Source organism: Pongo pygmaeus, chromosome 23 (genome assembly GCF_028885625.2).
Source record: "Pongo pygmaeus isolate AG05252 chromosome 23, NHGRI_mPonPyg2-v2.0_pri, whole genome shotgun sequence".
NCBI classification, from domain to species: domain Eukaryota; kingdom Metazoa; phylum Chordata; class Mammalia; order Primates; family Hominidae; genus Pongo; species Pongo pygmaeus.
In genome coordinates this window covers 48,962,235-48,986,658 of record NC_085931.1, presented here as the reverse complement: position 1 = coordinate 48,986,658, position 24,424 = coordinate 48,962,235, and the positions used below count along the sequence as shown (strand labels likewise).

Sequence of the window (24,424 nt, the reverse complement as noted above, 5' to 3'; positions counted from 1 at the left end):
CCTGTCTCAGGCTCCCACGTAGCTGGGATTACAGGTGCGTGCCACCATGCCCAGTTAATTTTTGTATTTTTAGTAGACATGGGGTTTCACCATGTTGGCCAGGCTGGTCTCAAACTCCTGACCTCAGGTGATCTGCCCGCCTCAGCCTCCCAAAGTGCTGGGATTACAGGAATGAGTCACCACGCCTGGCTCAGTATGTTTTTCTTTTTTTCTTTTCTTTTTTTTTTTTTTTTTTTTGAGATAGAGTTTCGCTCTTTTTGCCCAGGCTGGAGTGCAATGGTGCAATCTCAGCTCACTGCAACCGGGTTCAAGCGATTCTCCTGCCTCAGCCTCCCAAGTAGCTGGGATTACAGGTGCCTGCCACCATGTCCAGCTAATTTTTTATTTTTATTTTTAGTAGAGACGAGGTTTCACCATGTTGGCCAGGATGGTCTCGATCTCTCGACCTCATCATCTGCCCACCTTGGCCTCCCAAAGTGCTGGGATTACAGGTGTGAGCCACTGCACCCAGCCAAGGCCCACTATGTTTTTCTTAACTCCACAAGTGATTCTAAATTCAACAAGAATTAGAGCCAGTCCTAGGCAACTGATTAGAAATGCAGAACCTCAGGCCCCACCCCAACCTGAAGAATCCCAGTGCACCTTCCCATTTGAGAAGCACTGCCCTAGGCCAAACCCCGTATCCACAAGCCAGGCCCTGTGAAAGGCCCCCGCAGGGAAACTGGAGGTAGGAGGGTGCACAGGCCAGACAGAATTAAAGAGTGGATGGCCAGGACCCCCCAGGTCACATCCACACAGCACTCAGAGGTGCTAAACGCTTTCCCTGTGTTCCCTCATCCCATCTCAGCCCTGTCCTCTGAGAGTCAGGAAGACAGTCTCATGCCTGTGTGGGGAAACTGAGGCTGGGGCAGAGCCTCACCTTGACCAGACCATCCCTCACTCCTGCATGGCCCCTGGCTCTGCAGCCAGCAGATTTCCTGACCTTCATCTCAGTGTTTCCTGCAGGGCAGGCAGGGAGGGACGGTGACCATCGCCCCATGTGACAGGTGAGGGACCAGGGACCCAGGGTGGGGAACACAGGCAGAGCCTTCCATAAAGCCGGGCCAGCTCCCTCAGGAAGAGGACTTGGGAGCTGGGGGGTGAAGGGTCACTGCTGACCGGAGGCAGCTCTGCCAGGCAGTGTCATCAGTGGGCTTCACGTTTGACTGACAGGTATTCCTTTCCTCTCCTCCTCTCTGGGGCCCATCTTCTGAGCAAATCTGGGACCTGCCTTAACAAAAGCCAGGCCGAGTCCCAGGAAAACCCTGTTGCTCCGGAAAGGCCTCCTTGGGCCATGGAAGGAAGCCTGGATTTCCACCATTACACTCAGACCGCAGACCCCTCTCTGCTGCGGAATAAACACCCTGAGAGAGGGCAGGTCACAGAGCCTACCAGACACCACACCTTGCCATGGACGGTGACGAACCCTCACTTCAGGACAGAGAGGTGATGGGGGGTGGGGTAAGGAGGTCACAAGCATCCCTGGAGAAGGGTCAAGAATGAGGGGTAAAGGGACCCCTGCCACCTCCAGCAGGGAAAGGAGCAGAAGGTGACACTGGCCCTCCTGTTGTCCTGCTGGGGCAGAGGCCCAGGTGTCTTCAGCCAGGATCCCTCCCCTCTCCAAGCTCCCTGCTCTTCACGAATGAGTGTGGGTCCTTCACCCTCCCCTGCTGGAGAACACTGGGTTCCCAGGGCCTGGGATGGGATGGAGGGGACCCCAGTTGCCAGCATGGTGGGCAGGGATGTGTTCGCAGCAGGGGCCCCAACCACACACACAGCACTGGTCATCTGACAGCCCTTCCCACCCCGCCTGCAGGCCCACCTGCCTCACCCAACACTGCTCAGCAAAAAGCCCAGCACAGCCCTGAGAGGAAGCCAGTGTCTGTGCGAGGACAAGGGAGAGAGGGAGTGGCCCCTTCTGTCTAGCGTGGCTTCCTGCAGACAGAGCGTGCCCACTGCTACCCCCACCCCCATCCTGGCACAGCTGGACCAAGGAGGGCAAAGGAGGAAGCAGGGAGTTAGAGAGGGGGCAGCTGTGGGACCCCACATTCCACCTCCTAACTCTGGGCTCTTTCCCTCCACAACCACCCCTCCTGCCCCAGGGGGGTCTCAGGCCAGTCACAGACACAGCAGAAAGCGGGGAGGTCCTTTCCTCAAAGAGGAGGAACTGAGGGGTGGAAGGATGAGTGGGGACCCACCGGGAGAGAGAGATGCCAGGCAGGCAGGCAGCGGGCGGGCAGCAGCGGGTGTTGGAGGCGACTGCAGGGCAGCCGGGACACGACTGGGCAGATGCTCGTCCCTCGTCCCTCTGTCCATCCAGGGCGGCTCCTCTCCGGGCGGTTCTGAGGCCGAGCGGGCGCTGTTAAAAAGCTTTTTATGTGTGTGTGTGTTAATCACATGATTGCCGTTCACCTGTATTTCGAACAAAGACAGCTCACTGTTTCAAGGCCCCGAACAAGAGTCTGGGCACAGGGAAGAGAAGGGAGGCGGGGGGAGGAGGGTTGGCAGCGCCGGGGGTGGCGTCGAGGAAAACTGGGGGGAGATTGTCCAAGGCCAGCAAGCGAGAGAAAGAGAAAACCCTTATCAAACTCCTAATTCACTGGGCTCCGAGGCCCCAGACACACTGGCCCGATTGTCTGGCTGGTTGTGTGTGTGAGCATGTGTGTGTGTGTGTGTGTGTGTGTGTGTTCCAGTGTCCGCTCCCCCCACCCCCAACATGCCTCTGCCTCGTGTGACTACCTCATTGTGTCCCATTTCCCACCCCCCACACCCCTTTGGCCTTTCCCAAGCATGAGGCCTTGCCTCCCCAGACCCCTTGCAGCCCACTCCAGACAGGACCCCTTGGGGTGGGCTTGGGGCCTTGCCCAGCTGCTGAGGAGCTCAGAATGACACATAGTTGCCAATGTGGTCCCAGCTCCATTCCATACCCCACATACACCCCACCTCGGCCTCAACACCCCAGCGGTGCTGCCCTCAGTTAAGAGAACAGCACTGTGGCCTTTGGAGGAGAGGCCAAGGAAAGACAGAGGAAAAGGTGTCAACGGAGCATGGACAGGAAAGAAAAGGGCAGGGAGGGAGAGGTGGGCAGAGGAGGGAAGAGGCAGGGCAAGTCCCCACCCCTTGTTGGGGTGGGGGAGTAGAGGACTTCGTGACAATCAGGACTAGGACTCCCCTACCCTCTCCCAAGACAGGGTGAGCCCAGTGTGGAAGGAGGTGGGTCCCAGGAGGTAGCAACCCAAAATGCCTCTAAGACCTACTGAGAGGGGGCCCCCACCCTGTCCCACCTTGGCCTCCTGGCAGCTTTAGTCTTGTGTTTCCACCTTGAACCAGACCAGAACGTGTGTGTGCTGGGTGTCTGCAGAGAAGGGACCAGGGGTCAAGCTGGGGCTCTGCACTTCTCAGAGGGAGCCCTGAGAAGTCTCTCTTACTGTGCAGGATGGGGCAGAAAGGGCTGCCTGGGAAAAGGTAGGAGGCAGGGTGAGGAGCTGGGCATCAGTGCCTGGCACACACTAGGCACTCAACAGGATTTCGCAGATGAAGCGGCTCAGGCCAGCCACCCTCAAGGGCCCAGAGGACCCTCACCGCCTTCACGTCTCTCCCTAGTCCCCTGCCAAGTGCCCATCCTGCCACCTGAGGCAGACGTTAGGAGTCCTGGTTGGGCCCAATTTTCTTCCATCCAACAGGTTCTGACCCTCCAGCCTACATCTCTTCCTTCCTCGGCCTAACCTCCCCTCTGCCTCCCAGACTAAGCCCAAGATAAGCCCCAGCAAGATGGGCCTGGGCAGTAGGGCAGGGAGCTGGGTGCGGGGGGGGCCTGGGCTCCGGGTGGAGGAGCCCTGAGTGTTGGGGATGAAGGAAAGCCTGGAGGCTCCACCTTCTGCCCTTCCCTCCCTCCTCTCCCCTCCTCTCCCCTCCCCCCTCTCCCCCTCCTTCCTTCCCCAGCCCTCTGCAGCGGCTCAGTCGCTCAGTCAGTCTCGGGCTGTCCGGCCAGGGTGGTTGGTGGTAAGGATTCAGGCTCCGTCCTAACGAGGCCGTGGCCTGAGGCTCAGGGCCCCCCGCCCCTCCCTCCTAGCCCACCAGCGTCACCTCCCAGCCCCGAGCTGGACCGCACACCTTGGGACACGGTTTTCCACTTCCTAAGGACGAGCCCCAGACTGGAGGAGAGGTCCGAGGAGGTGAGTGCGCAGCCTGCTCCTCCCTGGCCCGCCCAGGCCTGGGACCCTGCTGTGAGGTGGAGAGAGGCGACACCCCGCCCTTGCCCCCCACCTGGCTCTCCTCTAAACCCCGTTGGGGCAGGCTGAGGGAAGAAGGAAAGGTGAGAGAAAAGGTGGGAAATTCCAGGGGCCGGTATTAGAGCAAAATAAAGGTTCCGTTTTTTTCTTCCTTATCATCAACAAACCTCCACCCAAAAAAGGAGACTAAAAAAAAAGCCACCCACACCAAGAGACGGTTGGGACCAGGTGGTGGGAAGACGCAGAGGCGGGACGCACCCACCTAGAGTCTGGCATGTGCGTGGGCCCCAGAGGCCAGAGTGGGTTTAGCTGGAGCAGGAAGGGCCGCCACCTCGGGGCTGTGCCCGTGTCCTGTCTCGGGCTGCCCTCGGGGCTGCGCGCGCGGCCGCTCCATCGCGCCCTCCTTCCATCCAGGTGGGCGTTGGACTCTTTGCGAGGACCCCGGCGGCTGGCCCGGGGGAGGCGGCCGAGGCGGCGGCGGCGGCCGGGGGCGACATGGCGGAGGAGCAAGACCTATCGGAGGTGGAGCTGAGCCCCGTGGGCTCGGAGGAGCCTCGCTGCCTGTCCCCGGGGAGCGCGCCCTCGCTAGGGCCCGACGGCGGCGGCGGCGGATCGGGCCTGCGAACCAGCCCGGGGCCAGGCGAGCTGGGCAAGGTCAAGAAGGAGCAGCAGGACGGCGAGGCGGACGATGACAAGTTCCCCGTGTGCATCCGCGAGGCCGTCAGCCAGGTGCTCAGCGGCTACGACTGGACGCTGGTGCCCATGCCCGTGCGCGTCAACGGCGCCAGCAAGAGCAAGCCGCACGTCAAGCGGCCCATGAACGCCTTCATGGTGTGGGCGCAGGCAGCGCGCAGGAAGCTCGCGGACCAGTACCCGCACCTGCACAACGCTGAGCTCAGCAAGACGCTGGGCAAGCTCTGGAGGTGAGCACCCAACCGCCCCCCGGGCTCGGGCCCTCTAGCTTCGGGTGGATTCAGGGTAGCCGAGGCGGCCCGGCCTCCTGCACCTCAGAGCGGGACTGTTTGGCAGTTCTCCTTGGATAGGGCTGGAAGACCAGGTGTGGGGGCCGCGCCCGCCCTTCCACCACAAGGACCCTGGAACTCGCAACTCCAGGGGCCTAGGCCGGGTCTCCCTACGGGGCGGCGGGCAGGAAGGCGCCCCCTCGTGGTTGGAATTTTGCGGGTGGCAGACCGTGGGGCCTGGGGCTTTGGAGGGAGGGAAGGAGGCCTTCACTAACTCCCTGCCCACAGATACGCACACTCATGCCACCAGCTGCTGTGGTCAGGAGGATACGAGGGAAACGCTTGGAAAGAACCAAAGGGTTGGCTGGAGATTCAGGGAAACTGAGGCAGTCAGATGGAGAACTCAGGGGAGATTTAAAGAAAACAAGGAATTCAGATGAGAGTCTTTGGAAGAGTGAGGGATGAAGAACTACGGGGACAAATCTGCTGCTGCAGGATCTCATCCTATCCTAGGGGTCTTCCCTGGGACTTTCTGACGCCACCCTCCTTTGAGTTGGGGGCTTCTTCATCCTCCTAGGGAAAGGACACACAGAAAGGGGCTCCCACTCCTGCCCTGCCTCAGAGTCACCAAGCTGATCTCTTTCCTTTCCTCCCTCTCCCAGTTCGGCGCCATCTTCTCTGCCAGGGCCCCACCCCAACGTTGAGCAACCTCTTCCCCACTGCCCCAGAGCTGGACCTGAGCACTCTGGCCAGAAGGAAACCTTGGCCCCCTTCCTTCCCAGTGGCCCTCAGAGTCCCAGGTTCCCTGAGACCAGCCCACACCTCTAGGAAAAACATCCCCCGCAGGGAGCAATTCTCCCACCCTCGACTCAGGTCTGGGGTTCAGCCAGGCCTCCTGGGGATGTGTGTAACAAGACAGTACCCCACTCCCACCCGGGAGTGCCAGAGCAGTTCTGAAAGAGACCAGGGACTCCAGGAGATGTGAGCCGGTAGCAGTCACCTGATTCTCGCTAGACTGGCCAAGAGACAGGCCCAGAAAGGCAAAGGAATCGCAAAGGTCACATAGAAGTTGGTAGCAGAGCCAGGGCCAGAACCCAGGACTCCCATACTCTCTGTCCAGAGGACTTCCCCTGACCCTGGTGACAGTGGTGGATCACCTACACTCTGAGGAGTGGTCAGGAGGTTGGGGGGAAGCAAGAAGATGAGAACAAGAGTGAGGAGCATCTGGGTTCCAGAAAATTAGGGCTTTGTCAGAGGAGCACGGCTCTCTTCTGCTGCCCTCCCCCTTGCCAGCCACAGTTGGGTAGAGATTGGGTCTAGAGACTTAGAGTGGTAGGAGGTGCAGGAGGGTCTCCAAGAGACCAAAAGATTCACATCCAGCCCCCTGGCCTGTTCTTGCCATGTGTTTGCTGAAGACCTGGTGCCCCTTCCCCTGCCCCTTCTCAGCCCTCAGTGCCCTGCTCACCCAGGGCAGGCCCAGGGCTCAGCGACCAGCCTGCTGTGTGGACCCAGACAGCCCAGTTCTGCCCAAGAGCAGAGGTCACAGCTAGCTCCTCCGCCCAAGGTCCATCCAGATCTGGGTGGGGCTTGGCCCAGGCCAGTACCTTTAGTGCCAGGGGACAAAGAGCAAGTGAGAAACAGACAACCAGGAGAGACATACAGACAGGGCAGACCCTGGGGACCATGAGAAGACCACAGTATGAGCCCAACGAGAGTCAAAGCAAGGACGGACCTCATTCTCCCTCCATCTCCCATTGCCAAGGGTTTAAGATTGGCTCCTCCATTGTCCCTGTCCCCAGGTTCCCCCAGCCCAGAACCCTGGGCTTGGACTTCCTTCAGGAGGACTTATTCTTGGCCATCACTCAAGCTGTGTGCACAGGGGCCAGCCTGAGGTGTGGCAGTCAGGAAAACTGGCACTACTTGCTGAGGACCCAATCCCAGGGGGAGGATGGGGCCAGAACCATGGCAAGGATCAAAGGCAATGCCAACAGAGGGTGGCTCCCTGAACCCTGGAGGGGGGTCCTGAGAGATATTTGGATTTGGGCTGGGCTGGCCAATTGCTCCAGGGGCTTCTCCTGAAACCTCCCCAAGCTGTGACTCCCGGGATGTCAAGAAGGGGGGTGGTTAGGTAGGCAGAGCTGGAAAACAGGTGTCTTAAAACCAAAAGGAGAAAGATACACACAGACTGTGTGGAGTGCCCCAAGGGAGTGTGGGATCAGACACAGTGGAGCCCAGGTCCTAAGGGGCCATGTGAGCCCCAACAGTCACACTAACCTTTGATGCCCATCTGGGGAGGGGCTAGTAGAGGTTGATCACAGGGTGGTGCCTGTGGGTTGGCTGATCTGCCTGGAAAGAACCAGAGCCAAGAAACTGGAAAGGCGGACACAGGCAAGAGTCCCTCCTGTGTGGTGGGGGTCACCCAGCCTCTGTTCCCAGTGCCACAGACCCCTTCCCCAAGTAGTCTTCTTATGCCCCTGGCCTAGCAGGACACAGGTAGCAGCAATCAGTGCTCCACTGTGGGAGCTCCCCGGTTGGGGTTTCCAGTTTGGGTGAGGCATCGGCCTACCTCTTCTCGCCCCCATTCCAAAGCTGGGAGACCAGGGAGAAAGAGGGCTGACAGGAAGGTGCAAATGAGGACTGGGTTTGGAGTGAGAGCTGAAGGTGACGTTGGGGGTTCGGGTCTGGTAATGTTGAGTGGGGACTGGTGCTGGAGATTGGGTTTACATGGTGGGCAGGCTGGGTTTGGGGTTGGGGTGGAGGTGGAATCAGCTGTCTGGCACAGCTGGTGGAGGAGGGAGCTGGGGTCGGGGATGGCAGTGGCCCCGGGCTTAGATTTCTGTCAGGGTTAGGCTAATGCTGGGAACTAGCTTAGGAGGTAGCAGTGGAATCTGATGTTGGAATCCTCCCTCTCTTCTGACCCCTGTCACTTTCTTGCTGATGCTGGCTGCCAGCTGGGCAGGGGGCAAGGGAAGGATAGGTGAGAGAGTAAGCTCTGTGTCCCATGTCCCCAGCCATCCCAGAAGCCCCTCTGCTGGGGTCCGCTGCTGGCGGAGCAGCTCTCTCCTCTGTGGGTTCTCCCCAGTCACACCCTCAAGGCCTGCTCCACCCCCTCCCCTGGTCCCAGCCATCAGAGAGGGTGCCCACATCCCACTCCCTGACTCTCAAGGCCCTGCTCCGGCATCTTTGTCCTAAGTGTGTACACTGACTCTGATAGAGTCTCGGCTGGAGGGACCCTCTGAGAAAGCTGGGGCTAGGGCTGGGCTCAGGGCGGGGGTGGGGGGAGTAGACAGGGAGGCTAAGCCGCAGAAGAATGCTGCTGCCGGCTAGGAGGTGCCTGGCATGACCACCCCCGCCCAGCCTGGGGAGGGAGGGCTCAGCCTTCTGCTGACTGGGGGAAGAGGGCACTCACTGGGGTGTGAGGGGTGGGGCAGCTGGAGAGACAAGCCCTCTGGACTGACAGACAAGGCTGCTCCCACGAAGACTCATGGATTCTCAGTACCAAGGTCTGGGATTCTAGAATCTGGACTTTCCCCTCAACCCCCTCTGTAAGGTACCCCATCCTGCCCTCCTCACCCTGGGGCAGCCAAACCCTAAATGCCCTCCACCCTCCAACCCTGGCCTGAGGCTGGAGTCGGTGGCAAGGGTGCTGGCTTCAGGGCTTCTTCTCTCCATGTGTTGGTTTCAGGGACTGTTTCAGGGTCTGAGGAGAGGCTAGCTTCCTCTACTCTCTGCTATCTTCTGGACAAGGATATAGGATCCCCCCAGGAGGCAGTGCCCCCCACCCCAACCCATGGTAAAGAGGAGCCACATCTGCCCCCTCAGTCCCACCACACTGGAATTCACACAATCAGGACCCAGAGTTAAGAGGCCACCCCTAGATCCTCCTGTCCATCCACCCCCGCAAGCAGCATTAGAAAAGCACCTCTTGGGGCCGGGCGCAGTGGCTCATGCCTATAATCTCAGCACTTTGGGAGGCCAAGGTGGGTGGATCACCTGAGGTCAGGAGTTGGAGACCAGCCTGGCCAACATGGTGAAACCTCGTCTCTACTAAAAATACAAAAATTAGCTGGGCATGGTGGTGCGTGCCTGTAGTCCCAGCTACCCGGGAGGCTGAGGCAGGAGAATCGCTTGAACTCAGGAAGCGGAGGTTGCAGTGAGCTGAGACCGCACCACGGCACTCCAGCCTGGGCGACGGAGTGAGACTCTGTCTCTAAATAAATAAAAAATAAAAAATAGAAAAGCACCTCTTGGGCTGGGCACAATGGCTCATGCCTGTAATCCCAGCACTTTGGAAGGCCAAGGCGGGCAGATCACCTAAGGTCAGGAGTTGGAGACCAGCCTGGTCAACACGGTGAAACCCCATCTCTACTAAAAATACAAAAATTAGCCGGGCGTGGTGGCGCATGCTTGTAATCCCAGCTACTTGGGAGGCTGAGGCACGAGAATCACTTGAACCTGGGAGGCAGAGGTTGCAGTGAGCTGAGATCGTACCACTGAGCTCCAGCATGGGTGACAGAGTGAGAATCCCTCACAGAAAAAAAAAAAAAAAAAAAGAAAGAAAAGCACCTCTTTCTCAAGGTGCTCAGCCTGCTTCCCAGGCCCTGGTGCAAGGCATCTCACATCCATTATTCTGGCCAATCCCACACCCAAGTTAAGCCAATGTTATCATCCTTTTATAGGTGAAGAAACTCAGGCTCAGAGAAGTAATTTGCTCAAGGTCACACACACAGCTAGTAAGTAGCAGAGACTGAGTTCTCCCCCAGCCATGCTGCTTCTATTGCCCGCCCTCAGTCCCAGGGAGCTCACCCCCTAATGAAGTAGCCAATTCCACTTGCAGACAGCTTTGATGATGAGAAAGTTTTTCCTTTCCCTCAACTGGCATCTGCCCCTTGAAACCTCTACTCCTACTTCTAACTCCTCCTCAGGGGCTGCCAGGAACAGCGGGCTGACCCCTCTCTCACCCTCCAGCCCATGAAAGATTTGGGGGCAGCCCTCTGAGGCTGTTATTCCTTGGGCCTCACATCTCTCAGTCCATAAATCATAGGGCACAGCCCCTATCCCGGATCCTGTCCTCTGGGTGCCCCATCCCAGGGCCTCACATCTTCCAAGATGGACACTCAGAGGGAGGCCAACCTGGAGTGCTCTGGCACTCACGCCAGCCCCTCTGCTGTCCTCTCCGCCTCCCACCACACCCCAGGCTGCTGAACGAAAGTGACAAGCGCCCCTTCATCGAGGAGGCTGAGCGGCTCCGTATGCAGCACAAGAAAGACCACCCGGACTACAAGTACCAGCCCAGGCGGCGGAAGAACGGGAAGGCCGCCCAGGGTGAGGCAGAGTGCCCTGGTGGGGAGGCCGAGCAAGGTGGGACCGCCGCCATCCAAGCCCACTACAAGAGCGCCCACTTGGACCACCGGCACCCGGGAGAGGGCTCCCCCATGTCAGATGGGAACCCCGAGCACCCCTCAGGTGAGTGCTGATGACAGAGCTGAGGGTGGGGCAAGGCCAGTCAGTGGAGAGAGGAGATGGCTGGATGGCATTGAGACCCTGGACTCTAGGGAGAGTGTGCCAGGCTGTGCAGTTGCCCCAGCAGAGCTGCAGGGGCCCAGAGGGAGCTCCATGGGGGTTCCGGTGCCAGGGGAAGTGGCTGGGAGAGATGGCTGTGGCCAGGGCTGATCCTACTGGGCAAAGAGGGCCAGTTAAAGACTGTGGAGGCCGCCGGGTGTGGTGGCTCACGCCTGTAATCCCAGCACTTTGGGAGGCCGAGGAGGGCAGATCACGAGGTCAGGAGATAGAGACCATCCTGGCTAACATGGTGAAATCCCATCTCTACTAAAAATAAAAAAAATTAGCTGGGCGTGGTGGCGAGCACCTGTAGTCCCAGCTACTCAGAAGGTTGAGGCAGGAGGATGGCGTGAACCCAGGAGGCGGAGCTTGCAGTGAGACGGGATCGCGCCACTGCACTCCAGCCTGGCGACAGAGCAAGACTCCGTCTCAAAGAAAAAAAAAAGACTATGGAGGTCATGGAGTGAGAGGTGGCTGAGGCAGTTACAACGAAAGGAGGAGAAGACAGGATGGTTTTGAGAAATGGAAGATCAAATGGAGGAGAGGAAATCACTGCCTCTTTCCCACCAGCCATTCTTTTTTTTTTTTTTTCTGGAGAGAGTCTCACTCTGTCGCCCAGGCTAGACTGCAGTGGCATGATCTCGGTGCACTGCAACCTCTTCCTCCCGGGTTCAAGCAATTCTCCTGTCTCAGCCTCCCAAGTAGCTGGGACTACAGGTGCACACCGCCACGTCTGGCTCATTTTGTGTATTTTAGCAGAGACAGGGTTTCACTGTATTTCCCAGGCCCAGTCTCAAACTCCTGAGCTCAGGCAATCTGCCCGCCTCAGCCTCCCAAATCCCACCAGCCATTCTGACAGAGGAGACATGGCATGTGATGCCGTGTCTGGCCTTATGCCAGACATAAGCTATCTTGTTTAATTTTCATTAATGATAATAACAGCTATCATTAATTGAGTACCTACTCTGTTCCAGGCACTGTGCTAGGTGCTAGTTGCCTTATGTATACTAACTCAATCATTGCAAACAATGTGATGAGGTAGCCAAACTGCCTGGGCTCAGATCTCAGCTGTGGCAAGTTACTCTCATTTTACTGATAAGAAACAGACAGGAACTTCCCCAGTTTGGCTCCAGGGCTTCTGCTTGGCACCACAGCTGCCTTGCCTGTGTTCCTAATGTACAGAAAGTGACACACACACAGGTCTGCCACACGGGAAGTGCTCAGTGAGCAGAGCTCTGCCTTCAGAGGACACGCTCTGAGTCCTACTTTGTGTCAGACACTGGAGTGGACACCAGGGGTACTAACCAGAGAAGCCTACAGTCCCTGGCCTCAGGGGCCCATAGTCTAGAGAGAGGAGCAGGGATGAAAACGAGTGAATTAAGTACAGGAAGAAACAAAGCTAGGCATGGTGGAATGCACCTGCAGTCCCAGCTACACAGGAGGCTGAGGTAGGAGGATCACCTGCAGTCCCAGCTACACAGGAGGCTGAGGTAGGAGGATCACCTGCAGTCCCAGCTACACAGGAGGCTGAGGTAGGAGGATCACCTGCAGTCCCAGCTACACAGGAGGCTGAGGTAGGAGGATCACCTGCAGTCCCAGCTACACAGGAGGCTGAGGTAGGAGGATCACCTGCAGTCCCAGCTACACAGGAGGCTGAGGTAGGAGGATCACCTGCAGTCCCAGCTACACAGGAGGCTGAGGTAGGAGGATCACCTGCAGTCCCAGCTACACAGGAGGCTGAGGTAGGAGGATCACCTGCAGTCCCAGCTACACAGGAGGCTGAGGTAGGAGGATCACCTGCAGTCCCAGCTACACAGGAGGCTGAGGTAGGAGGATCACCTGCAGTCCCAGCTACACAGGAGGCTGAGGTAGGAGGATCACCTGCAGTCCCAGCTACACAGGAGGCTGAGGTAGGAGGATCACCTGCAGTCCCAGCTACACAGGAGGCTGAGGTAGGAGGATCACCTGCAGTCCCAGCTACACAGGAGGCTGAGGTAGGAGGATCACCTGCAGTCCCAGCTACACAGGAGGCTGAGGTAGGAGGATCACCTGCAGTCCCAGCTACACAGGAGGCTGAGGTAGGAGGATCACCTGCAGTCCCAGCTACACAGGAGGCTGAGGTAGGAGGATCACCTGCAGTCCCAGCTACACAGGAGGCTGAGGTAGGAGGATCACCTGCAGTCCCAGCTACACAGGAGGCTGAGGTAGGAGGATCACCTGCAGTCCCAGCTACACAGGAGGCTGAGGTAGGAGGATCACCTGCAGTCCCAGCTACACAGGAGGCTGAGGTAGGAGGATCACCTGCAGTCCCAGCTACACAGGAGGCTGAGGTAGGAGGATCACCTGCAGTCCCAGCTACACAGGAGGCTGAGGTAGGAGGATCACCTGCAGTCCCAGCTACACAGGAGGCTGAGGTAGGAGGATCACCTGCAGTCCCAGCTACACAGGAGGCTGAGGTAGGAGGATCACCTGCAGTCCCAGCTACACAGGAGGCTGAGGTAGGAGGATCACCTGCAGTCCCAGCTACACAGGAGGCTGAGGTAGGAGGATCACCTGCAGTCCCAGCTACACAGGAGGCTGAGGTAGGAGGATCACCTGCAGTCCCAGCTACACAGGAGGCTGAGGTAGGAGGATCACCTGCAGTCCCAGCTACACAGGAGGCTGAGGTAGGAGGATCACCTGCAGTCCCAGCTACACAGGAGGCTGAGGTAGGAGGATCACCTGCAGTCCCAGCTACACAGGAGGCTGAGGTAGGAGGATCACCTGCAGTCCCAGCTACACAGGAGGCTGAGGTAGGAGGATCACCTGCAGTCCCAGCTACACAGGAGGCTGAGGTAGGAGGATCACCTGCAGTCCCAGCTACACAGGAGGCTGAGGTAGGAGGATCACCTGCAGTCCCAGCTACACAGGAGGCTGAGGTAGGAGGATCACCTGCAGTCCCAGCTACACAGGAGGCTGAGGTAGGAGGATCACCTGCAGTCCCAGCTACACAGGAGGCTGAGGTAGGAGGATCACCTGCAGTCCCAGCTACACAGGAGGCTGAGGTAGGAGGATCACCTGCAGTCCCAGCTACACAGGAGGCTGAGGTAGGAGGATCACCTGCAGTCCCAGCTACACAGGAGGCTGAGGTAGGAGGATCACCTGCAGTCCCAGCTACACAGGAGGCTGAGGTAGGAGGATCACCTGCAGTCCCAGCTACACAGGAGGCTGAGGTAGGAGGATCACCTGCAGTCCCAGCTACACAGGAGGCTGAGGTAGGAGGATCACCTGCAGTCCCAGCTACACAGGAGGCTGAGGTAGGAGGATCACCTGCAGTCCCAGCTACACAGGAGGCTGAGGTAGGAGGATCACCTGCAGTCCCAGCTACACAGGAGGCTGAGGTAGGAGGATCACCTGCAGTCCCAGCTACACAGGAGGCTGAGGTAGGAGGATCACCTGCAGTCCCAGCTACACAGGAGGCTGAGGTAGGAGGATCACCTGCAGTCCCAGCTACACAGGAGGCTGAGGTAGGAGGATCACCTGCAGTCCCAGCTACACAGGAGGCTGAGGTAGGAGGATCACCTGCAGTCCCAGCTACACAGGAGGCTGAGGTAGGAGGATCACCTGCAGTCCCAGCTACACAGGAGGCTGAGGTAGGAGGATCACCTGCAGTCCCAGCTACACAGGAGGCTGAGGTAGGAGGATCACCTGCAGTCCCAGCTACACAGGAGGCTGAGGTAGGAGGATCACCTGCAGTCCCAGCTACACAGGAGGCTGAGGTAGGAGGATCACCTGCAGTCCCAGCTACACAGGAGGCTGAGGTAGGAGGATCACCTGCAGTCCCAGCTACACAGGAGGCTGAGGTAGGAGGATCACCTGCAGTCCCAGCTACACAGGAGGCTGAGGTAGGAGGATCACCTGCAGTCCCAGCTACACAGGAGGCTGAGGTAGGAGGATCACCTGCAGTCCCAGCTACACAGGAGGCTGAGGTAGGAGGATCACCTGCAGTCCCAGCTACACAGGAGGCTGAGGTAGGAGGATCACCTGCAGTCCCAGCTACACAGGAGGCTGAGGTAGGAGGATCACCTGCAGTCCCAGCTACACAGGAGGCTGAGGTAGGAGGATCACCTGCAGTCCCAGCTACACAGGAGGCTGAGGTAGGAGGATCACCTGCAGTCCCAGCTACACAGGAGGCTGAGGTAGGAGGATCACCTGCAGTCCCAGCTACACAGGAGGCTGAGGTAGGAGGATCACCTGCAGTCCCAGCTACACAGGAGGCTGAGGTAGGAGGATCACCTGCAGTCCCAGCTACACAGGAGGCTGAGGTAGGAGGATCACCTGCAGTCCCAGCTACACAGGAGGCTGAGGTAGGAGGATCACCTGCAGTCCCAGCTACACAGGAGGCTGAGGTAGGAGGATCACCTGCAGTCCCAGCTACACAGGAGGCTGAGGTAGGAGGATCACCTGCAGTCCCAGCTACACAGGAGGCTGAGGTAGGAGGATCACCTGCAGTCCCAGCTACACAGGAGGCTGAGGTAGGAGGATCACCTGCAGTCCCAGCTACACAGGAGGCTGAGGTAGGAGGATCACCTGCAGTCCCAGCTACACAGGAGGCTGAGGTAGGAGGATCACCTGCAGTCCCAGCTACACAGGAGGCTGAGGTAGGAGGATCACCTGCAGTCCCAGCTACACAGGAGGCTGAGGTAGGAGGATCACCTGCAGTCCCAGCTACACAGGAGGCTGAGGTAGGAGGATCACCTGCAGTCCCAGCTACACAGGAGGCTGAGGTAGGAGGATCACCTGCAGTCCCAGCTACACAGGAGGCTGAGGTAGGAGGATCACCTGCAGTCCCAGCTACACAGGAGGCTGAGGTAGGAGGATCACCTGAGCCCATGAGTTTGAGACCAGCATGGGCAATGTAGTAAGACTCTGTGTCTTTTTTTTTTTTTTTTTTTTTTTTTTTTGAGATGGAGTCTTGCTCTGTTGCCCAGGCTGTAGTGCAGCGGTGCCATCTTGGTTCACTGCAACCTCTGCCTCCTGGGTTTAAGTGTTTCTTGTGCCTCAGCCTCCTGAGTAGCTGGGATTACAGGTGCACGCCACCACACCCCGCTAATTATTGTATTTTTAGTAGAGATGGTTTTTCACCATATTGGCCAGGCTGGTCTCGAATTCCTGACCTCAGCCTCCCAAAGTGCTGGGATTACAGGCATGACCCACCACGCCCAGCCTCCTATCTCTTACTATATATATATAGTGTGTGTATATATATATAGTGTATATATATATAGTGTGTATATATATATAGTGTATATATATAGTGTATATATAGTGTGCATATATATAGTGTGTATATATAGTGTGCATATATAGTGTGTATATATAGTGTATATATAGTGTGTATATATATAGTATATATAGTGTGTATATATATAGTGTATATATATAGTGTGTATATATAGTGTGTATATATAGTATATATAGTGTATATATAGTGTGTATATATATAGTGTATATATAGTGTGTATATATATAGTATATATATAGTGTGTATGTATATATAGTGTGTATATATATAGTATATATAGTGTGTATATATATAGTATATATAGTGTGTATATATAGTGTGTATATATACTATATATAGTGTGTATATATATAGTATATATATAGTGTGTATATATATAGTGTATATATAGTGTGTATATATATATAGTGTATATATATAGTGTGTGTATATATAGTATATATATAGTGTGTATATATATATATATACACAGTGTATATATATATATAGAAACAAGTGCACAAGAAGCCTGTGTGAGATCCAGAGGTGGCACGGCCATCCATCCCATCCAGTCAGGTCTCCAAGAACACCCCACTGCCCACCAGACTCTTGTCAAGGAAGGCTTCCAGAAAGAGACAATGCCTGGGCTGCTTGGTACAATCTCTATTTTACTGATAAGGAAACCGGTTAAGAGAAGACTGGGGATTTGTCCCGACACAGAACCAGGATTCAAAAGCCTAGGCAGGTCTCTTGAAGTACAGAGCCCTTGGCCAGTGCAGGATTTGGCGCTGCCTCTGGTCTGATGAAGGAGGCACAGGCCTGTCCTTGGGGAGCTCCTAGTCTCTTAAGACCATGGACATGTTCTGTCTCCAGTGGGATGCCAGGCAGTCATCCCTCCCACACACGTGTACATACTCTTCACCTTCAAAGATTCAGGGACACACACACATCAGGAAACCCTGGACCACATACAGAGCAACCACCTCAGAATGAAACTGGACACAGACTTTTTCTCACCCTTCAAGGCCCCACCCCACTCAGACATCCTTCCCCGATGAGACCTTCCCCAAATCCCTGAGGCAGCGGATAGACTCCTCCTCTGGTCTCCCAAGTCCTTGCATATTGTCACCACAGTACTTCCAACTCTGGGCGCATGTGGATCTATGACTAGACTATGAGCTTTTGGGAACAGGGATCCATTTTATTTACATTTGTATCCCCAGCATCTGGCACAGTACCTGGCGTTTTATAATGCTCCCTAAGAGTTTGCTAAATTAATATGTGAATAGGAAAGTGAACAGACAAAGGAACAAGGACCAGTTTTCTAAGTGCCCTCCCATGGAGGAAGGCAGCTCAAGGAACGACAGGGCAACACAGGCCAGCGTATGACAGGGCTAAGGGCCTGCCAGTGGGCTGGGAAGCAGGGTGGGCTCAGGAGGAGGGAAGGGTTGGAAAGGACACAACACGAGGCCAGGACAGTGAGCAGGCCCAGGCAACCAGCAAAGGTGGAAAAGAGCACTCAGGAGCCTGGGCGAGCGAGGCTTAGCAAGGAAGACAGTCGGCATGGGTGTGGAAGCGGGGCTGGCAGAGCGCAAAGGCCGGGCCAGACCACCTGGACAGCAGAGAAGCTGATGAAAGGAAGAACTTTCCACAAGAAAGGTTTTTTCAGAATGAGGCAGGCCTCCCCAGGACCCATCCCTAAGATTTGAGAATTTCATAAACAACTAGAGATCAATCTAAGACACCAGTATTTAAACAAATGCTGCGGGGCGCAGTGGCTCACGCTGGTAATCCCAGCGCTTTGGGAGGCCGACGCAGGTGGATCACCTGAGGTCAGGAGTTCAAGACACCCCTGGCCAACATGGTGAAACCCAGTCTCTACTAAAAATACACAAATTAGCTGGGCATTGTGGTGGGCGCTTGTAATCCCAGCTACTCAGGAGGCTGAGGCAGGAGAATCGTTTGAACCCAGGAGGCAGAGGTTGCAGTGAGCTGAGATGGCACCACTGCACTCCAGCCTGGGCAACAAGAGCGAAACTCCGTCTCAAAAAAACAAAAAACAAACCCCGACTCATGCTGCCAAAATGTGAAACTTACAAGGTTTTCCCAGAGGCACCCGCTGCCTGAAGGTGAACCGTGGAAGTTCACGTGCGCCCACCTGCCTCTAACCTGCTTCCCCCTTGCGCTCTGTCTCCCTTCTACCCAGGCCAGAGCCATGGCCCACCCACCCCTCCAACCACCCCGAAGACAGAGCTGCAGTCGGGCAAGGCAGACCCGAAGCGGGACGGGCGCTCCATGGGGGAGGGCGGGAAGCCTCACATCGACTTCGGCAACGTGGACATCGGTGAGATCAGCCATGAGGTAATGTCCAACATGGAGACGTTTGATGTGGCTGAGTTGGACCAGTACCTGCCGCCCAATGGGCACCCAGGCCACGTGGGCAGCTACTCAGCAGCCGGCTATGGGCTGGGCAGCGCCCTGGCCGTGGCCAGTGGACACTCTGCCTGGATCTCCAAGCCACCAGGCGTGGCTCTGCCCACGGTCTCACCACCTGGTGTGGATGCCAAAGCCCAGGTGAAGACTGAGACCGCGGGGCCCCAGGGGCCCCCACACTACACCGACCAGCCATCCACCTCACAGATCGCCTACACCTCCCTCAGCCTGCCCCACTATGGCTCAGCCTTCCCCTCCATCTCCCGCCCCCAGTTTGACTACTCTGACCATCAGCCCTCAGGACCATATTACGGCCACTCAGGCCAGGCCTCTGGCCTCTACTCGGCCTTCTCCTATATGGGCCCCTCGCAGCGGCCCCTCTACACGGCCATCTCTGACCCCAGCCCCTCAGGGCCCCAGTCCCACAGCCCCACACACTGGGAGCAGCCAGTATATACGACGCTGTCCCGGCCCTAAAGGGGGCCCTGTCGCCACCACCCCCCCGCCCAGCCCCTGCCCCCAGCCTGTGTGCCCTGTTCCTTGCCCACCTCAGGCCTGGCAGTGGCAGTGGAGGAGGCTGAAGAGGCTGACAGGTCGGGGGGCTTTCTGTCTGGCTCACTGCCCTGATGACCCACCCGCCCCATCCAGGCTCCAGCAGCAAAGCCCCAGGAGAACAGGCTGGACAGAGGAGAAGGAGGTTGACTGTTGCACCCACACTGAAAGATGAGGGGCTGCACCTTCCCCCAGGAATGACCCTCTATCCCAGGACCTGAGAAGGACCTGCTCACCCTCCTCGGGGAGGGGAAGCATCAGGGTTGGTGGCATCGGAGGCCTTACCACTCCTATGACTCCTGTTTTCTCTCTCACAGATAGTGAGGGTCTGACATGCCCACGCCACCTATGCCACAGTGCCTAAGGGCTAGGCCACCCAGAGACTGTGCCCGGAGCTGGCCGTGTCTCCCACTCAGGGGCTGAGAGTAGCTTTGAGGAGCCTCATTGGGGAGTGGGGGGTTCGAGGGACTTAGTGGAGTTCTCATCCCTTCAATGCCCCCTCCCTTTCCAAAGGCAGGAAGGAGTTGGCACAGAGGCCCCCAGATCCAATTCTGTGCCAATAACCTCATTCTTTGTCTAATTGAGAAAGAGCCCCCAGTCCTCCTCCACTACAACCTCCATGACCTTGAGACGCATCCCAGGAGGTGACGAGGCAGGGGCTCCAGGAAAGGAATCAGAGACAATTCACAGAGCCTCCCTCCCTGGGCTCCTTGCCAGCTCCCTCTTCCCTTACTAGGCTCTACGGCCCCTGCTCAGTCAGCCCCACTCCCTGGGCTTCCCAGAGAGTGACAGCTGCTCAGGCCCTAACCCTTGGCTCCAGGAGACACAGGGCCCAGCACCCAGGTTGCTGTCAGCAGGCTGAAAACACTAGAATCCTGACCTGTACATTCTGCCCTTGCCTCTTACCCCTTGCCTCCCAGTGGTATTTGAATAAAGTATGTAGCTATATCTGCCCCTATTTTCCTGTTCTGCAGCCCCCCAAATCCACATGTAACTCATTACTGTCTCCTGTTATTTATCTCAGTAGTCCCCTCTCCTAGCCACTCTAGCCCCTATTAACTCTACATTAAGCATTCCGCATAATAAAATTAAAGGTTCCGGTTACCTGCTTGGTGAGCCTGACCTGGCCTGTCTCTTCATCTCTTATCCCTGTACTGGTGCTTCCTCAAATGCTTTCTGGAAGTAGCTAGGAGTAGAATGCAAAGGACAGATCATCAAAGGTCTCTCTCTCCCCACTCCCTCCCTTTCCCCACCCCCTTCCCCTCCCCCCTCCTCTCTCTCCCCCCTCCCTCTCCTCTCTCTCCCCTCCCTCTCTCCTCTCTTTCTCTCTCTCTCCCCCCTCCCCCTCTCCTTTCTTTCTCTCTCTCCCCACTCCCACTCTCCTCTCTCTCTTTCTCTCTCTCTCCCTGCTAAGAAAGTGGGAACAATGGAGAGTGTTAGGACAGCTGGCATTCCAGAGGGGTCCGTCTGAGCTCAGGGACTGAAGCCTCAGATGGGAACTTCTCCCCAGCCCTGCTGTGCCTCACACTGCAGCGAGGCCACTCACTCTTAACTGGCTCAGCTAGAACTCACTGCCTTGCAAGCTCACCCAGCACTCAGCAGAGGGGAGTTTGCAAAGAATTCAAGAGACAGGTATCTGAAGAGGAGGAGGTGGGCTGAGGGTGACACCGTGCTGCCTGCAGTCAGAGGCCTGTCCTTCAGTATGTGTGGATAGGCCCTGTGTTGCTAGATCCCCCCACTTGCCACCTCCCCCAGCACACACACAGCAGCCCACACCAGGATCTAGCCAAGCCTTCACAGCAGCTGCCCGTGTCCAAGTCTAGACCAAGGATGTCAGACAGTCTACTCCTTAAGCGCCTACTCCCTAAGAGCTCTTTCCTCAGCAGAAGTCCAAACTGCACCCAGAGGCCAGGACCACTCCACCTCACAAGCACACAACTCCAAGGACAGGGGAAATCTCTTTGCCATCTTGCTCCACTGATGAACAACTCCAATGGTTGGAAGTTCTTCTTCATACGCAGCTCATAACAGTTTATATCCAGCTGCCATTTACTAAGTGCTCCACCAAGGGTTTTATGTCATTCGGGCCAGTGAAGGGGTAGGTCCGATCGTTATCTCAATTTTCCAGATGGGGAAACTGAAGTTTGAGAGGTTGATGCTAAGAAGTGCTGGTGCCAGAATCTGAACCCAGCTCTGACTCCAAGGCTTGCATTTTTAACCATCATCCCCTCCACATGCCTGTGGTTTGCAGACCCTACTTCTGCTTTGTATCTGGAGCAATGCGTCTTCCACTGCTCCAGACTGGGCATCCTCAGCTCCCTTCCTTCCATCTGTGGTCTCCAGCCCCTAGTCAGGACTGGGGGAGAGGCAGGGCACCAAGAACTAGCCCAGTCCCCAGGGTGGCCAAAATCCCTCCATCTAGGACCTGCATTGTGGAAGCTCTTCAAGCAACCTCCCCAAAACTGCTGGTTCCCGTGAAGCTGGATGGTAACCGAAACCCCTGATCTTTTAGACAATATCCATTGCAAAGTCATATCCAAATTGTATGTATGCTGTTTTTGTTTTGTTTTAGATAAGAGCAGGACTTTACACTGATCTTTAACAGATCTCACCTTGTTGGGTTTGACCCATTTCCCCACCTGTATTAAACTTTTTAGAACTTAGCTCTCCTTTAGAGCTTTATGTATCTGCAAACTTGAATAGCCTCATTCAAGTCACTAATAAAAGTTGAAATGAAGAGGGACACCTGCGTACAGCACTAAACGCCTCTCTCCACTGTCAGTTCTATTATCTCCACTCTTTTTTTTTTTTTTTTTTTTTAGATGGAGTCTTGCTCTGTTGCCAGGCTGGAGTGCAATGTTGCAATCTTGGCTCCCTGCAACTTCTGTCTCCTGGGTTCAAGCGATTCCCCTGCCTCAGCCTCCCAAGTAGCTGGGACTACAGGCGTGCACCACCACGCCCGGCTAATTTTTTTTTTTTAAGTAGAGATGGGGTATCACCATGTTGGCCAGGATGGTCTCAATCTCCTGACCTCATGATCCGCTTGCCTCGGCCTCCCAAAGTGCTGGGATTACAGGCATGAGCTACCGCACCTGGCCTATTATCTCCACTTTTTTTTTGAGATGGAGTCTCCCTCTGTCGCCCAGGCTGGAGTGCAGTAGCAGGATCTTGGCTCACTGCTAGCTCCGCCTCCCGGGTTCATGCCATTCTCCTGCCTCAGCCTCCCGAGTAGCTGGGACCACAGGCGCCCACCACCACACCCGGCTAATTTTTTGTATTTTTTAGTAGAGACGGGGTTTCACTGTGTTAGCCAGGATGGTCTCGATTTCCTGACCTCGTGATCCGCCCACCTCAGCCTCCCAAAGTGCTGGGATTACAGGTGTGAGCCACCGCACCCGGCTGTTATCTCCACTCTTAAGGAGGCTGTCTAATCAGTTCTAAAACTGTCTAATTACATCACCAGGAAGCACACGCTTCTCTGTCACAGTGGGACGGAGGCTGCCGATGCCTTGTCAAAATCAAGATTCACTGATCTCTGGCATTCCTTCAACCTACTGGACCAGTAACCATCAGAAAAAAAAACTTATTTGGCAATATTGGTTCTTAGACACCCTATGCTAGCGTCCGATCTCCTCTTTATTATATAAGCACTTTTAAACATGGAGGGACCTATTCTAGAATTTTGTCATGGATCAATCAGTACTAACCTTATGTGTTTATAATTTTTACAACCCACCCTTTCCCCTTCATGGAAAGGCAGGACTTTTGTCCATTTGTGGTCTGTTCACTACTCCTGCTCGCAGTGGGATGAGGGATATGGAGCTGGCACGGTGGGGAGCAGGGGGCACATCCGGAAGATGACACTATCACCTCCAAGACCCCACATCTCATGAGATTGAGTGGGAAATCACTGAGGATGTGGAAGGAGGGGAAATGACCCCAGAGAAGTCAGAAGACCTGGGTTGTGTGCAACCCTTAGACCAAAGGTTCCAAGTGTGCATAGGCCTCAGGAAGGCAGGAGCTCCACTTGTTAAAAAAGGGTCAGGTGTTTCTGGAAATGACTCAAGAGACTATGCCCAAACCCTAAGAAAACAGAACCAATAGTGGTGACCGGTGACATTTTATTCAAGAGAAGTCAAAAGCCAGGCCCAGACAGCTGAATAGCAGGGGACTCCCCAAAAGAGGAGAATGGGAAGAGGAAGACAGGAGGAAAAACACCCCTCCTGTCCCATTTCCCTTGCGCTCTATCCCCTAAGGGTTAACCCCCAACTCCCCTCCTCCCCAGCCCAAACCCCATCTCCCTTTAATCACATTTGATACTGAGCAGCCCAGCAGGGAACAAAGAGACCATTTAGAGAAATGGGGCCGAGAAAGTGACCCCCGTACTCTGGGGCGGCTGCCTGGATGCCAGCACAAAGGCGGCATTTCAGAGCTGAAATTTCAGCACCCAACTTGATTAAAGGATTCCACAGGCTTGGAGGAGGGTGGATGGGGGTGTGAAGTCCGCTGCTCCCTGAATTAACCCTTCTCCAGGGCAGCAGACACCCCTCCCACCAGTGCAGATGCTCACCATTCACTCCCCACACCCCATCCCAGGGCCAGGCTGTACCCAGGCCTGGAGGCCCTGCCTCCTGCAGAGGTTAGGGAAGCCCAGCTCCTCCTCTTGGAAGGGGAGCTGGCAGTGGAATGGAGGTTAAGGCTGGCATATTCAGGGAGCCAGTTTTCCCTCTATCCCTGTTCATGTCAATATACACCCTCCCCCGACCCCCTCTAGGAGGGAGGAGCCAGTGTGACTGGTCTTACCTCAGGTTGGGTAAGCAGGGTGGAGAAAGGAAGAGGACCCATTAGAACCTCAGGCAGAGGAAGGCGGAGCTCCAGCTCTGACTTAATGTAACACCTGGAACCCAGGAGCACCACCACCCCAGCACCATCTCCCCAAGGCCTCAGAGGATCACCAGCCCCAAACAGGAGGGAAAGGATATCTTATAGGGGCTGGGAAGAAGGCATGGGTGTGGCACACCAAAGAGGTGGGCCACAGAGGAAAGTGTGTGGGCAGCGTCCTGAGAAGGAGTGGGGACAGAGCCGTGGGGGCAGGGGCAGGGGTAGGCAGGTGCTCTGTCCTTGCTCCAGCTGCTGACTTGCCCAGCAGGGCTCTGCCTGGGGAGGGTGGGAGATCAGCACACCCCCACGCTTCCTGCTGGGGCACTGCTCCTGAAAGGGGATCCGAGCCCACGATAAGAGGCTCGAAGCAGGTCCTTAGGAAACAATGGGTGGCTTGATGAGACCTGCTCTGTGATACTCCTGAGAAGGGAGAAGCCCCTGCAGCCAGTCCCCACTGGAAAGGAAATTGGGGGTTTCCGTGGCAACCAGCTCCCTGGGCA

At 56.2% G+C, this 24,424-nt stretch overlaps 2 protein-coding genes and 1 pseudogene across 2 annotated transcripts in view; 1 reads left to right on the top strand and 2 right to left on the bottom strand.

Moving 5' to 3' along the window:
* Window positions 1-20,224, bottom strand: part of PICK1 (protein interacting with PRKCA 1) — a 109,707-nt gene extending 89,483 nt beyond the window's left edge. Inside the window, exon 1 of the mRNA XM_054469484.2 lies at window positions 20,149-20,224. The gene's annotated coding sequence lies outside the window, so the exon portion shown is untranslated. The remainder of the gene's footprint in view (window positions 1-20,148) is intronic.
* LOC129023061 (uncharacterized) lies at window positions 196-2,088 on the bottom strand (annotated as a pseudogene).
* On the top strand, window positions 3,998-20,159 carry SOX10 (SRY-box transcription factor 10). Its single transcript, XM_054469479.2, has 4 exons — window positions 3,998-4,214; window positions 4,686-5,194; window positions 10,431-10,699; window positions 18,265-20,159. Exons 2-4 carry the CDS (start codon window positions 4,767-4,769, stop codon window positions 18,966-18,968), a joined length of 1,401 nt encoding a protein of 466 aa, XP_054325454.1. The 5' UTR covers window positions 3,998-4,214; window positions 4,686-4,766; the 3' UTR covers window positions 18,969-20,159.
* Window positions 20,225-24,424: the final 4,200 nt, after the last annotated feature.

Bases quoted from the DNA above. Each gene is read 5' to 3' on its own strand.
- SOX10 (XM_054469479.2), top strand. From the start codon at position 4,767: ATGGCGGAGGAGCAAGACCTATCGGAGGTGGAGCTGAGCCCCGTGGGC. The intron at 5,195-10,430 runs GTGAGCACCCAA...ACCACACCCCAG, and splicing joins ACGCTGGGCAAGCTCTGGAG to GCTGCTGAACGAAAGTGACA. The intron at 10,700-18,264 runs GTGAGTGCTGAT...CCTTCTACCCAG, and splicing joins GAACCCCGAGCACCCCTCAG to GCCAGAGCCATGGCCCACCC.